Below are 15,862 nucleotides of genomic sequence, written 5' to 3'. Positions count from 1 at the left end.
CGTACCATTCATCCACCCGCCATCATCTCATGGTTCAGCATGATAATGCACGGCCCCATGTCGTAAGGATCTGTACCTGGAAGCTGTTCCTGGAAGCTGTTCCTGGAAGCTGAAAATGTCCCAGTTCTTCCATGGCCTGCATACTCACAAGACATGTCACTCATTGAGCATGTTTGGGATGCTCTGGATCAACTTCTACGACAGCGTGTTCCAGTTCCCGCCAAAATCCAGCAACTTCGTACAGCCATTGAAGAGGAGTGGGACAACATTCCACATTCAACAGCCTAATCAACTCAATGCGAAAGAAATGTTGCACTGCATGAGGAAAGTTGTGGTTTTCTGATCCATGCCCCTACCTTTTATTAAAGGTATCTGTGACCAACAGATGCATATCTGTATTCCCAGTCATGTGAAATCCTTAGATTAGGGCCTCATGAATTTATTTCAATTGACTGATTTTCTTATATGAACTGTAACTCAGTAAAATCTTTGAAATTGTTGCATGTTGCATTTATATTTTTTGTTCAGTGTATATATATATATATATATATACTGAACAAAAAATATATATATAATAAAAATAAAAATACTTCCCTGTGGCTCAGTTGTGTGCAACACCAGGGTTGTGTGTTCGATTTCCACGGGGGGGCCAGTACAAAAAAAATGCATGAAATGAAATGTATGAAATGTATGCATTCACTACTGTAAGTCGCTCTGGATAAGAGCGTCTGCTAAATGACTAAAAATGTAAATGTAATAATATTATATACAGGAGCTGTGGATGGCCAAGCTGAACAGGGCTGGTAACCAGGCTGTTATAATAACACTTAACTGTCAACATTGACCTTGTTCATAGAGTAAGGACAGGATCAGATATCAAATCACAACTCTCTTATTCAAAACACTTTTGCAACAGGAAGATATGGGATCTCAGTATGATTCAAATCAGTTGTCGGCCACTAGAGGGCACTCTTACCACTACACTGATGTACAGTATATTATTATATTCAATTGTGTTGTTGTTTTATTTTATGTTTTTTGTTGTGGTCTTTTCATAGTGCTTACTTCCTGATTGGAGTGGTAACAATTAACCATTGAGGTGTTTGGCCAGGAGGCACATGTATTGGCCAATTAGCTCATGTAGTGTCATTTTGAATGGCAGTGTTTTGAAATGGCAAACATGTGACTTTATGTGAGATTGTTGTGTCTGATGCAGAGAACTGTTGTACAGCGCATTTAAAAAACAAATGTGCCATTTTGAATTGCAAAATGTGTATAAAGTAGAAAATGTGTTTAGACTTTTGGAGACTTGAGAAGAGGTTTTGCTCTCTGTGTGTCAGTGTAAATAATTGTGCTGTGCATGTCATTTTAGTGTGTTAGCAATTGGGAGAAAAAAAAACGGTATTATATTCAATTGTGTCGTTGTTGTTTTAACAACATCCGTCTTGATGAAGTATACATCTTATTAAGAGGAAACTTACCAAGCACTCTCAAGAGCAGAAACTGGACTCCTATGGCAAAGGATTTCTCTTCATGGGAAACAGTTCTGAAACAATTCAAGCGAAGACAACACAAACAGTTGATTTACAACGTCGTACTGAATAGTTCTGTTCCAATATCTTGCTCTCTATGGACTCATCAGAAGTATTTCAAATCAAATTTAATTACATTAAACTATATACAGTGCACTTGGAAAGTATTTAGACTCCTTGACTTTTTCCACATTTTGTTACGTTACAGACAGGCTTTTTTCCCCCCCCTCATCAATCTGCATACAATACCCCATAATGACAAAGCAAAGACAGGTTTTTAAACATTAATGCTAATTTATTCAAAATAAAACACTGAAATATCACATTTATATAAGTATTCAGACCCTTATTTAAAATGGATTAAATCGTTTTTTCTTCTCATCAATCTACACACAATACCCCATAATGACGAAGCAAAAACAGGTTTTAGAAATTTTAGCAAATTTATATAAAAATATATTTATTTAGACCCTTTATTCAGTACTTTGTTGAGACCTTTGGCGGTGATTACAACCTCGAGTCTTCTTGGGTATGACGCTACAAGCTTGACACACCTGTATTTGGGGAGTTTCTCCCATTCTTCTCTACAGATCCTCTCAAGCTCTGTCAGGTTGGATGGGGAGTGTTGCTGCACAGCTATTTTCAGGTCTCTCCAGAGATGTTCAATCGGGTTCAAGTCCAGGATCTGGCTGGGCCACTCAAGGACATTCAGAGACTTGTCCTGAAGCCACTTCTGTGTTGTCTTGGCTGTGTGTTTAGGGTCGTTGTTCTGTTGGAAGGTGAACCTTCACCCCAGTCTGAGGTCCTGAGCGCTCTGGAGCAGGTTTTCATCAAGGATCTCTCTGTACTTTGCGGCGTTCATTTTTCCCTTGATCTGAAGTCCCTGCGGCTGAAAAACATCCCTACAGCATGATGCTGCCACCACCACGCTTCACCGTAGAGATGGTGCCAGGTTTCCTCCAGACGTGACGCTTGGAATTCAGGCCAAAGAGTTCAATCTTGGTTTCATCAGACAAGGGAATCTTATTTCTCATTGTCTGAGAGTCTTTAGGTGCCTTTTGGCAAACTCCAAGCGGGCTGTCATGTGCAATTTACTGAGGAGTGGTCTGAAAACTTTCCAAATGCACTTGTATATGTTATTTATCTGAGGTTCATCATATAGATGGGGCTGTGTGTTAGAGAGAGAGGTTACCTGGGAGAGGTTACCTGGGAGAGGTTACCTGGGAGAGGTTACCTGAATCACTAAAGCTGGATACTCATATCTCCCTCACTAACTTTAAGCATCAGCTGTCAGAGCAGCTTACCGATCACTGCACCTGTACATAGCCCATCTGTAAACAGCCACCCAACTACCTCATCCCCATACTGTTATTTATTATTTTGCTCCTTTGCACCCCAGTATCTCTACTTGCACATTCATCTTCTGCACATCTATCACTCCAGTGTTTAATTGCTAAATTGTAATTATTTCGCCACAATGGCCTATTTATTGCCTTAACTTACCTCATTTGCACTCACTGTATATAGAAATGTTTCTATTGTGTTATTGACTGTACGTTTGTTTATTCCATGTGTAACTCTGTGTTGTTTTTGTCGCACTGCTTTGCTCCATCTTGGCCAAGTGGCAGTTGTAAATGAGAACTTGTTCTCAACTGGACTACCTGGTTAAATAAAGGTGAAATAAATAAAATAAAAAATAAACCTGAGGACCATCATATAGATGGGATTGTGTGTTAGAGAGGTTACCTGAGGACCATCATATAGATGGGATTGTGTGTTAGAGAGGTTACCTGAGGACCATCATATTGAATGGGATTGTGTGTTAGAGAGGTTACCTGAGGACCATCATATAGATGGGATTGTGTGTTAGAGAGGTTACCTGAGGACCATCATATAGATGGGATTGTGTGTTAGAGAGGTTACCTGAGGACCATCATATAGATGGGATTGTGTGTTAGAGAGGTTACCTGAGGACCATCATATAGATGGGATTGTGTGTTAGAGAGGTTACCTGAGGACCATCATATAGATGGGATTGTGTGTTAGAGAGGTTACCTGAGGACCATCATATAGATGGGATTGTGTGTTAGAGAGGTTACCTGAGGACCATCATATAGATGGGATTGTGTGTTAGAGAGGTTACCTGAGGACCATCATATAGATGGGATTGTGTGTTAGAGAGGTTACCTGAGGACCATCATATAGATGGGATTGTGTGTTAGAGAGGTTACCTGAGGACCATCATATAGATGGGATTGTGTGTTAGAGAGGTTACCTGAGGACCATCATATAGATGGGATTGTGTGTTAGAGAGGTTACCTGAGGACCATCATATAGATGGGATTGTGTGTTAGAGAGGTTACCTGAGGACCATCATATAGATGGGATTGTGTGTTAGAGAGGTTACCTGAGGACCATCATATAGATGGGATTGTGTGTTAGAGAGGTTACCTGAGGACCATCATATAGATGGGATTGTGTGTTAGAGAGGTTACCTGAGGACCATCATATAGATGGGATTGTGTGTTAGAGAGGTTACCTGAGGACCATCATATAGATGGGATTGTGTGTTAGAGAGGTTACCTGAGGACCATCATATAGATGGGATTGTGTGTTAGAGAGGTTACCTGAGGACCATCATATAGATGGGATTGTGTGTTAGAGAGGTTACCTGAGGACCATCATATAGATGGGATTGTGTGTTAGAGAGGTTACCTGAGGACCATCATATAGATGGGATTGTGTGTTAGAGAGGTTACCTGAGGACCATCATATAGATGGGATTGTGTGTTAGAGAGGTTACCTGAGGACCATCATATAGATGGGATTGTGTGTTAGAGAGGTTACCTGAGGACCATCATATAGATGGGATTGTGTGTTAGAGAGGTTACCTGAGGACCATCATATAGATGGGATTGTGTGTTAGAGAGGTTACCTGAGGACCATCATATAGATGGGATTGTGTGTTAGAGAGGTTACCTGAGGACCATCATATAGATGGGATTGTGTGTTAGAGAGGCGATCATCGCAGCCAGAGAGATGAGGAACATGACAGGAAGCAGGAAGTGAGGACATTGGTTTGGGCAGGGGCCGGGGCGGGCAGTACCCCTACCCTGGCTGTGAGCTGTACAGATACAGTCTGTGTACTCCTAAAGCAGGAGAACGAAGAACACACCGGTATCATTATACATTTTAAAAGAAAAAAAATGGACAGATCCTTGTTTTTGTTAAGACAATGGCAAAATGGTGAATGATTGATATCCTATATTGACTTGAACGTACTGTATACTTTCCTCAATTAGTATTTACAACATGAGCTAGTGTTACCTCTTGGTCTGAATTGATCGAAGTCTAACTCATTTACACCAGTCTTTAACATAATGGCCATGCATGGAGGGGTTACCATATACACTATGTAAATATGACTGTAACTCTAATAGCCTGCTAAACAGTCATCCTGGAAATGGATGACTTCCTGAATAACACTTAAAACACTTCCCCTGTGTCCCAGGGCTGATTAGCCTCTGATTAGCCTAGTGGTTAGAGCATTTGGACTAGTGACCGAAAGTTTGCAAGATCGAATCCCTGAGCTGACAAGGTACAAAAGCTGTCATTCTGCCCCCTGAACAAGGCAGTTAACCCACTGTTCCCCGGTAGGCCGTCATTGTAAAATAAGAATTTGTTCTTAACTGACTTGCCTAGTTAAATGAAGGTAATAAAAAATTTAAAAATAATTACAGATGGATGGGACTGGCCCATTGATTGTGAATCATCCATATTGTATAACTGTATCTGTACTGTAGGTAGTACCAGGTCTGACTGGCTGTGAATCATCCATATTGTATAACTGTAGCTGTACTGTAGGTAGTACCAGGTCTGAATGGCTGTGAATCATCCATATTGTATAACTGTAGCTGTACTGAAGGTAAAGACTATAGTACTAGGTCTGACTGGCTGTGAATCATCCATATTGTATAACTGTAGCTGTACTGTAGGTAGTACCAGGTCTGAATGGCTGTGAATCATCCATATTGTATAACTGTAGCTCTACTGAAGGTAAAGACTATAGTACTAGGTCTGAATGGCTGTGAATCATCCATATTGTATAACTGTAGCTGTACTGAAGGTAAAGACTATAATACTAGGTCTGACTGGCTGTGAATCATCCATATTGTATAACTGTAGCTGTACTGAAGGTAAAGACTATAGTACTAGGTCTGACTGGCTGTGAATCATCCATATTGTATAACTGTAGCTGTACTGAAGGTAAAGACTATAGTACTAGGTCTGACTGGCTGTGAATCATCCATATTGTATAACTGTAGCTGTACTGAAGGTAAAGACTATAGTACTAGGTCTGACTGGCTGTGAATCATCCATATTGTATAACTGTAGCTGTACTGAAGGTAAAGACTATAGTACTAGGTCTGACTGGCTTTGAATCATCCATATTGTATAACTGTAGCTGTACTGAAGGTAAAGACTATAGTACTAGGTCTGACTGGCTGTGAATCATCCATATTGTATAACTGTAGCTGTACTGTAGGTAGTACCAGGTCTGACTGGCTGTGAATCATCCATATTGTATAACTGTAGCTGTACAGTAGGTAGTACCGGGTCTGACTGGCTGTGAATCATCCATATTGTATAACTGTAGCTGTACTGTAGGTAGTACCGGGTCTGAATGGCTGTGAATCATCCATATTGTATAACTGTAGCTGTACTGAAGGTAAAGACTATAGTACTAGGTCTGAATGGCTGTGAATCATTCATATTGTATAACTGTAGCTGTACTGTAGGTAGTACCAGGTCTGAATGGCTGTGAATCATCCATACTGTATAACTGTAGCTGTACTGAAGGTAAAGACTATAGTACTAGGTCTGACTGGCTGTGAATCATCCATATTGTATAACTGTAGCTGTACTGAAGGTAAAGACTATAGTACTAGGTCTGACTGGCTATGAATCATCCATATTGTATAACTGTAGCTGTACTGAAGGTAAAGACTATAGTACTAGGTCTGACTGGCTGTGAATCATCCATATTGTATAACTGTAGCTGTACTGAAGGTAAAGACTATAGTACTAGGTCTGACTGGCTGTGAATCATCCATATTGTATAACTGTAGCTGTACTGTAGGTAAAGACTATAGTACTAGGTCTGACTGGCTGTGAATCATCCATATTGTATAACTGTAGCTGTACTGAAGGTAAAGACTATAGTACTAGGTCTGACTGGCTGTGAATCATCCATATTGTATAACTGTAGCTGTACTGTAGGTAGTACCAGGTCTGAATGGCTGTGAATCATCCATATTGTATAACTGTAGCTGTACTGAAGGTAAAGACTATAGTACTAGGTCTGACTGGCTGTGAATCATCCATATTGTATAACTGTAGCTGTACTGAAGGTAAAGACTATAATACTAGGTCTGACTGGCTGTGAATCATCCATATTGTATAACTGTAGCTGTACTGAAGGTAAAGACTATAGTACTAGGTCTGCCTGGCTGTGAATCATCCATATTGTATAACTGTAGCTGTACTGAAGGTAAAGACTATAATACTAGGTCTGACTGGCTGTGAATCATCCATATTGTATAACTGTAGCTGTACTGAAGGTAAAGACTATAGTACTAGGTCTGACTGGCTGTGAATCATCCATATTGTATAACTGTAGCTGTACTGAAGGTAAAGACTATAGTACTAGGTCTGACTGGCTGTGAATCATCCATATTGTATAACTGTAGCTGTAGGTAGTACCAGGTCTGACTGGCTGTGAATCATCCATATTGTATAACTGTAGCTGTACTGTAGGTAGTACCGGCTCTGACTGGCTGTGAATCATCCATATTGTATAACTGTAGCTGTACTGAAGGTAAAGACTATAATACTAGGTCTGACTGGCTGTGAATCATCCATATTGTATAACTGTAGCTGTACTGAAGGTAAAGACTATAGTACTAGGTCTGACTGGCTGTGAATCATCCATATTGTATAACTGTAGCTGTACTGAAGGTAAAGACTATAGTACTAGGTCTGACTGGCTGTGAATCATCCATATTGTATAACTGTAGCTGTACTGAAGGTAAAGACTATAGTACTAGGTCTGAATGGCTGTGAATCATCCATATTGTATAACTGTAGCTGTACTGAAGGTAAAGACTATAGTACTAGGTCTGACTGGCTGTGAATCATCCATATTGTATAACTGTAGCTGTACTGAAGGTAAAGACTATAGTACTAGGTCTGACTGGCTGTGAATCATCCATATTGTATAACTGTAGCTGTACTGAAGGTAAAGACTATAGTACTAGGTCTGACTGGCTGTGAATCATCCATATTGTATAACTGTAGCTGTACTGAAGGTAAAGACTATAGTACAAGGTCTGACTGGCTGTGAATCATCCATATTGTATAACTGTAGCTGTACTGTAGGTAGTACCAGGTCTGACTGGCTGTGAATCATCCATATTGTATAACTGTAGCTGTACTGTAGGTAGTACCGGGTCTGACTGGCTGTGAATCATCCATATTGTATAACTGTAGCTGTACTGTAGGTAGTACCGGGTCTGACTGGCTGTGAATCATCCATATTGTATAACTGTAGCTGTACTGAAGGTAAAGACTATAGTACCAGGTCTGACTGGCTGTGAATCATCCATATTGTATAACTGTAGCTGTACTGAAGGTAAAGACTATAGTACTAGGTCTGACTGGCTGTGAATCATCCATATTGTATAACTGTAGCTGTACTGTAGGTAAAGACTATAGTACTAGGTCTGACTGGCTGTGAATCATCCATATTGTATAACTGTAGCTGTACTGAAGGTAAAGACTATAGTACCAGGTCTGACTGGCTGTGAATCATCCATATTGTATAACTGTAGCTGTACTGTAGGTAAAGACTATAGTACTAGGTCTGACTGGCTGTGAATCATCCATATTGTATAACTGTAGCTGTACTGTAGGTAAAGACTATAGTACCAGGTCTGACTGGCTGTGAATCATCCATATTGTATAACTGTAGCTGTACTGAAGGTAAAGACTATAGTACTAGGTCTGACTGGCTGTGAATCATCCATATTGTATAACTGTAGCTGTACTGTAGGTAAAGACTATAGTACTAGGTCTGACTGGCTGTGAATCATCCATATTGTATAACTGTAGCTGTACTGAAGGTAAAGACTATAGTACTAGGTCTGACTGGCTGTGAATCATCCATATTGTATAACTGTAGCTGTACTGTAGGTAAAGACTATAGTACAAGGTCTGACTGGCTGTGAATCATCCATATTGTATAACTGTAGCTGTACTGTAGGTAAAGACTATAGTACTAGGTCTGACTGGCTGTGAATCATCCATATTGTATAACTGTAGCTGTACTGTAGGTAAAGACTATAGTACCAGGTCTGACTGGCTGTGAATCATCCATATTGTATAACTGTAGCTGTACTGAAGGTAAAGACTATAGTACTAGGTCTGACTGGCTGTGAATCATCCATATTGTATAACTGTAGCTGTACTGAAGGTAAAGACTATAGTACTAGGTCTGACTGGCTGTGAATCATCCATATTGTATAACTGTAGCTGTACTGAAGGTAAAGACTATAGTACTAGGTCTGACTGGCTGTGAATCATCCATATTGTATAACTGTAGCTGTACTGAAGGTAAAGACTATAGTACCAGGTCTGACTGGCTGTGAATCATCCATATTGTATAACTGTAGCTGTACTGAAGGTAAAGACTATAGTACTAGGTCTGACTGGCTGTGAATCATCCATATTGTATAACTGTAGCTGTACTGAAGGTAAAGACTATAGTACTAGGTCTGACTGGCTGTGAATCATCCATATTGTATAACTGTAGCTGTACTGAAGGTAAAGACTATAGTACTAGGTCTGACTGGCTGTGAATCATCCATATTGTATAACTGTAGCTGTACTGAAGGTAAAGACTATAGTACTAGGTCTGACTGGCTGTGAATCATCCATATTGTATAACTGTAGCTGTACTGAAGGTAAAGACTATAGTACCAGGTCTGACTGGCTGCCCTACTGACCTATAACATATTTGTTTTTACTCTTTGTTCAATTATACCATTAGGCAACTGCATTCCTAAATTCACTGACCACCCAGAACGCACCAGAACCCTGAATCTGTTGTTGGGGTCTTTCGTGTAGCCTTTACAGCCTGCGTGGCAGGGAGACAGGTACTCAGTGTCGTCAGATCCACACACTGGGTTGAAGGCGTTAGCTGGGCAGGAACAGTTGGAATAACAATTGGCCAGAGATCTGATGAGATGAGAGAAGATGATAAGAGATGTTTCAAGAATGATGTTGGTATCACAATTAGACATGTACAATTTTCACACTATTTTGACCGAAATGTATTGCGCTTGCTCGGACGTTGTCTTTTCACACTGTCCTTTCTCGCAGGGTTTAGCAGCTATGGTGAATTCATAACAAGCTCAGTACAACTCCACTCTACTAGGCTCAGCACAACTCCACTCTACTAGGCTCAGCTCAGCTCAGCTCAGTACAACTCCACTCTACTAGGCTCAGCTCAGTACAACTCCACTCTACTAGGCTCAGCTCAGCACAACTCCACTCTACTAGGCTCAGCTCAGCACAACTCCACTCTACTAGGTTCAGCTCAGCTCAGTACAACTCCACTCTACTAGGCTCAGCTCAGCTCAGTACAACTCCACTCTACTAGGCTCAGCTCAGCTCAGTACAACTCCACTCTACTAGGCTCAGCTCAGTACAACTCCACTCTACTAGGCTCAGCTCAGTACAACTCCACTCTACTAGGCTCAGCTCAGTACAACTCCACTCTACTAGGCTCAGCTCAGCACAACTCCTCTCTACTAGGCTCAGCTCAGCACAACTCCACTCTACTAGGCTCAGCTCAGCTCAGTACAACTCCACTCTACTAGGCTCAGCTCAGTACAACTCCACTCTACTAGGCTCAGCTCAGCTCAGTACAACTCCACTCTACTAGGCTCAGCTCAGCTCAGTACAACTCCACTCTACTAGGCTCAGCTCAGCACAACTCCACTCTACTAGGCTCAGCACAACTCCACTCTACTAGGCTCAGCTCAGCTCAGTACAACTCCACTCTACTAGGCTCAGCTCAGCTCAGTACAACTCCACTCTACTAGGCTCAGCTCAGCTCAGTACAACTTCACTCTACTAGGTCCAGCTCAGTACAACTCCACTCTACTAGGCTCAGCTCAGCTCAGTAGTGTGAAAAGGGCATTTATGTTTACTTCAGGGTTTTGGGATCACGATAGACGTTTGGGTGGAGGTAAGTTCATCAGTAGAGCTCAGTGCCGAAAAACCACATAACAGAAGACAACAGAGATATGGGGTTATGGGATGAAGACCAGGGTTCCTGCTTATGTTACATGTTGTTCATTAGCCTCTGTTTGCTATTGTACTGTAGTAACAACATTCTAGTTGTTTTGGGTTCACCAGTGGCACAGCGCCAAAAAATAGCTTTGTCTTAATCTTCACAAAATGCTTGTCTTGTCCCATGAAGTTGCTTGTCTGCTATTCAGTCTGTTGGTACCGTCTGAAAAAGGTACTGTAAGTTTGTTATTCTCCCGATTATGACCTCATCATTATATAACGGATGAACTTGTGCATTTGTTTCACCAGGCACTTCATTTATCCAACGAAGTTAAAACGCTGCAGACGGTACATCTCTGTTTTGCGTCTGTAGTGATAGGTGATAACTCCATCGCGTTTGGCAAGACCGTTTGAAGAACCCTAACTCCAGTCATCATGGCTTCCCAATAACTCCCATGTCATTAAAAAACAACAGCTGACAAACTACATAGTAACACAACATCCCCAGATACAGTTAGCTAACAAACTACATAGTAACACAACATCCCCAGATACAGTTAGCTGACAAACTACATAGACAGTAACACAACATCCCCAGATACAATTAGCTAACAAACTACATAGTAACACAACATCCCCAGATACAGTTAGCTGACAAACTACATAGTAACACAACATCCCCAGATACAGTTAGCTAACAAACTACATAGTAACACAACATCCCCAGATACAGTTAGCTGACAAACTACATAGACAGTAACACAACATCCCCAGATACAATTAGCTAACAAACTACATAGTAACACAACATCCCCAGATACAGTTAGCTGACAAACTACATAGACAGTAACACAACATCCCCAGATACAGTTAGCTGACAAACTACATAGACAGTAACACAACATCCCCAGATACAGTTAGCTGACAAACTACATAGACAGTAACACAACATCCCCAGATACAGTTAGCTAACAAACTACATAGACAGCAACACAACATCCCCAGATACAGTTAGCTAACAAACTACATAGACAGTAACACAACATCCCCAGATACAGTTAGCTGACAAACTACATAGACAGTAACACAACATCCCCAGATACAGTTAGCTGACAAACTACATAGTAACACAACATCCCCAGATACAGTTAGCTGACAAACTACATAGACAGTAACACAACATCCCCAGATACAGTTAGCTAACAAACTACATAGACAGTAACACAACATCCCCAGATACAGTTAGCTAACAAACTACATAGTAACACAACATCCCCAGATACAGTTAGCTAACAAACTACATAGACAGTAACACAACATCCCCAGATACAGTTAGCTGACAAACTACAGACAGTAACACAACATCCCCAGATACAGTTAGCTGACAAACTACATAGTAACACAACATCCCCCGATACAGTTAGCTAACAAACTACATAGTAACACAACATCCCCAGATACAGTTAGCTGACAAACTACATAGACAGTAACACAACATCCCCAGATACAGTTAGCTGACAAACTACATAGTAACACAACATCCCCAGATACAGTTAGCTAACAAACTACATAGTAACACAACATCCCCAGATACAGTTAGCTAACAAACTACATAGACAGTAACACAACATCCCCAGATACAGTTAGCTAACAAACTACATAGACAGTAACACAACATCCCCAGATACAGTTAGCTAACAAACTACATAGTAACACAACATCCCCAGATACAGTTAGCTAACAAACTACATAGTAACACAACATCCCCAGATACAGTTAGCTAACAAACTACATAGTAACACAACATCCCCAGATACAGTTAGCTGACAAACTACAAACACAACAACATCATCCCCCAGAAGCCCTCAGCACACCGACCCCAATCAACCAGGACATGGCTCTCCAAAGATTTAACTGTTTTCGTAAATATGCATATTACACCCCCAACACTGACTCACCCTTGGAATTCATAGTTGACCTCTTCCACCCTCTGTGTGGGACAACCCATGAAGAAGAGGGGGATGAGGAGGAGAACAGAGATGGACAGCATGGAGACAGAGAAACGAGGGATGGCCTTAAGAGAGAGACCCATTCTCTTCATGATGACCCCGCCTACCAGCATCCCCACGGCAACCGAAGGAAGGTTCACCGCACCTGAGGACGACGCGACAGAGGGATTAGGAAAACTGAGATAAAATAAAATGAAGATAAGATTAGCATTATTGTCCCAGAGTGGAAATGTTTCTTGGAAATGCAAGTGCTCCCTCAACAAATACACATACAACACAATAGATAATGACAGTAGAATTGATGACAGTAGAATAGATAATATGCCAGTAGAATAGATAAAACAGAATAGATAATATGCCAGTAGAACAAATAATATGCCAGTAGAATAGATTTGACAGAATAGATAATATGGCAGTAGAATAGATAATATGCCAGTAGAATAGATAATATGCCAGTAGAATAGATAATATGCCATGCCAGTAGAATAGATAATATGCCAGTAGAATAGATAAGGACAGAGCCCTCAAAAAGCAATTTATTTTATAACTTTTTTCTCAGAACTTCTCTTCTGTAAAAATCTGTTATTTTCTGACCGATTCAGTACTGTACACCGGCTGTGGTTCCACCCATGTCAACAGTGTGAAAAACAACAGCCTCAGATGAGCTTCGGTCTTCCCTGTGGCTCAGTTGGTAGAGCATGGTGTGTGCAACACCAGAGTTGTAGGTTCAATTCCCACGGGGGGCCAGTACAAAAAACAAAAATGCATGAAATGTATGCAGTATACAGAAATGCGTGGGAAAAAAATGTATGAAATGTAAGTTGCTCTGGATAAGAGTGTCTGCTAAATGACTAAAATGTAACAAAAATATATAAATGAGCACACACTTTGTGTTCTTCGCTTAGGGAGCTGAACATGCCCAGGTGGCTCCACAGTGTTCTGCCTGTGGCTATGGAACCCTGACCTGTTCACCGGACGTGCATGTTGCACCCTCGACAACTACTATGATTATTATTATTTGACCATGCTGGTCATTTATGAACATTTTAACATCTTGACCATGTTCTGTTATAATATCCACCCGGCACAGCCAGAAGAGGACTGGCCACCCCTCATAGCCTGGTTCCTCTCTAGGTTTCTTGCCTTTCTAGGGAGTTTTTCCTAGGGAGTTTTTCCTAGCCACCGTGCTTCTTTCACGTGCATTGCTTGCTGTTTGGGGGTTTTAGGCTGGGTTTCTGTACAGCACTTTGAGATATCAGCTGATGTACGAAAGGCTATATAAATAAATTTGATTTGATTTGATTTTGATTTAACAGCTCTTTCACTCACTGTCAGAAATTCAAACCAAGAGCCTCCAGATTCTCATCAGATGAGTCTGCCACACAGATCAGTGATCCTTCCAAATGCTCCAGGTCTAATGACAGGTCTCACTCACCTTGTGATCCACCGCCCAAATAAACGCAGTCGCTCATCCTCGTCGGGGGCACAAATCTTGACGCACTGAGACGCGCAAGGAAATGAAGTCACTGGACTGTCGTATTGCAACCATTGAGTCTGCCCTCGAGCACATCCTGGCCGGACTACCCCTGCCTGGTAACCAAACCCAACCTTCTGGACGGAGTGTGGTTGTTGAAGAAGAGCCTCCCACTCTTGACACAGACTATTTGCACGTAATGATGCTATGCGACACAGCTCTAACATCGTCCAGTCCCAGCCTGCCGGCCTGGCAGTGATGGTCGACCAGAAAATATCCATGTCTGAAATCTTTGAGGAGGCAAGCAGGAACATGTACCTACTGCTATGGCATCCACATCCGAATTTGATTAAGTCAGTTCTTCAAAGACAGAGAACATTCCATTGTTCAAAGACAGAGAACGTCCCATTGTTCAAAGACAGAGAACGTCCCATTGTTCAAAGACAGAGAACGTCCCATTGTTCAAAGACAGAGAACGTCCCATTGTTCAAAGACAGAGAACATCCCATTGTTCAAAGACAGAGAACATCCCATTGTTCAAAGACAGAGAACATTCCATTGTTCAAAGACAGAGAACATCCCATTGTTCAAAGACAGAGAACGTCCCATTGTTCAAAGACAGAGAACGTCCCATTGTTCAAAGACAGAGAACGTCCCATTGTTCAAAGACAGAGAACGTCCCATTGTTCAAAGACAGAGAACATCCCATTGTTCAAAGACAGAGAACATTCCATTGTTCAAAGACAGAGAACATTCCATTGTTCAAAGACAGAGAACATCCCATTGTTCAAAGACAGAGAACATCCCATTGTTCAAAGACAGAGAACATCCCATTGTTCAAAGACAGAGAACATCCCATTGTTCAAAGACAGAGAACATCCCATTGTTCAAAGACAGAGAACATCCCATTGTTCAAAGACAGAGAACATCCCATTGTTCAAAGACAGAGAACGTCCCATTGTTCAAAGACAGAGAACGTCCCATTGTTCAAAGACAGAGAACGTCCCATTGTTCAAAGACAGAGAACGTCCCATTGTTCAAAGACAGAGAACGTCCCATTGTTCAAAGACAGAGAACATTCCATTGTTCAAAGACAGAGAACATTCCATTGTTCAAAGACAGAGAACATCCCATTGTTCAAAGACAGAGAACATTCCATTGTTCAAAGACAGAGAACATCCCATTGTTCAAAGACAGAGAACATTCCATTGTTCAGAGACAGAGAACGTCCCATTGTTCAAAGACAGAGAACATCCCATTGTTCAAAGACAGAGAACATCCCATTGTTCAATCACCACATGGCAGACTCGACAGCCTTGGTTTCTCAAATGACTGCCTCCCCTGGTTCACCAACTACTTCTCTGATAGAGTTCAGTGTGTCAAATCGGAGGGCCTGTTGTCCGGACCTCTGGCAGTCTATGGGTCTGCCACAGGGTTCAATTCTCGGGCCGACTCTCTTCTCTGTATACATCAATGATGTCGCTCTCGCTGCT

General features: G+C 41.3%; 1 protein-coding gene across 1 annotated transcript in view; it reads right to left on the bottom strand.

Annotated features, from left to right (window-relative positions):
• LOC106574123 (solute carrier organic anion transporter family member 2A1) overlaps positions 1-15,862 on the bottom strand; it is a 69,268-nt gene that overhangs the window by 2,446 nt on the left and 50,960 nt on the right. The window contains exons 9-12 of the mRNA XM_082962794.1: positions 12,845-13,040; positions 9,680-9,827; positions 4,512-4,681; positions 1,482-1,546 (exon numbers count right to left, since the gene is read on the bottom strand). Of these exons, the coding sequence (XP_082818920.1) occupies positions 1,482-1,546; positions 4,512-4,681; positions 9,680-9,827; positions 12,845-13,040 (579 nt within the window). The remainder of the gene's footprint in view (positions 1-1,481; positions 1,547-4,511; positions 4,682-9,679; positions 9,828-12,844; positions 13,041-15,862) is intronic.

This window comes from Salmo salar, chromosome 16, assembly GCF_965601325.2.
Source record: "Salmo salar chromosome 16, fSalSal1, whole genome shotgun sequence".
In the NCBI taxonomy this organism is placed as follows: Eukaryota; Metazoa; Chordata; class Actinopteri; order Salmoniformes; family Salmonidae; genus Salmo; species Salmo salar.
This window is presented reverse-complemented; position numbering and strand designations above follow the sequence as displayed.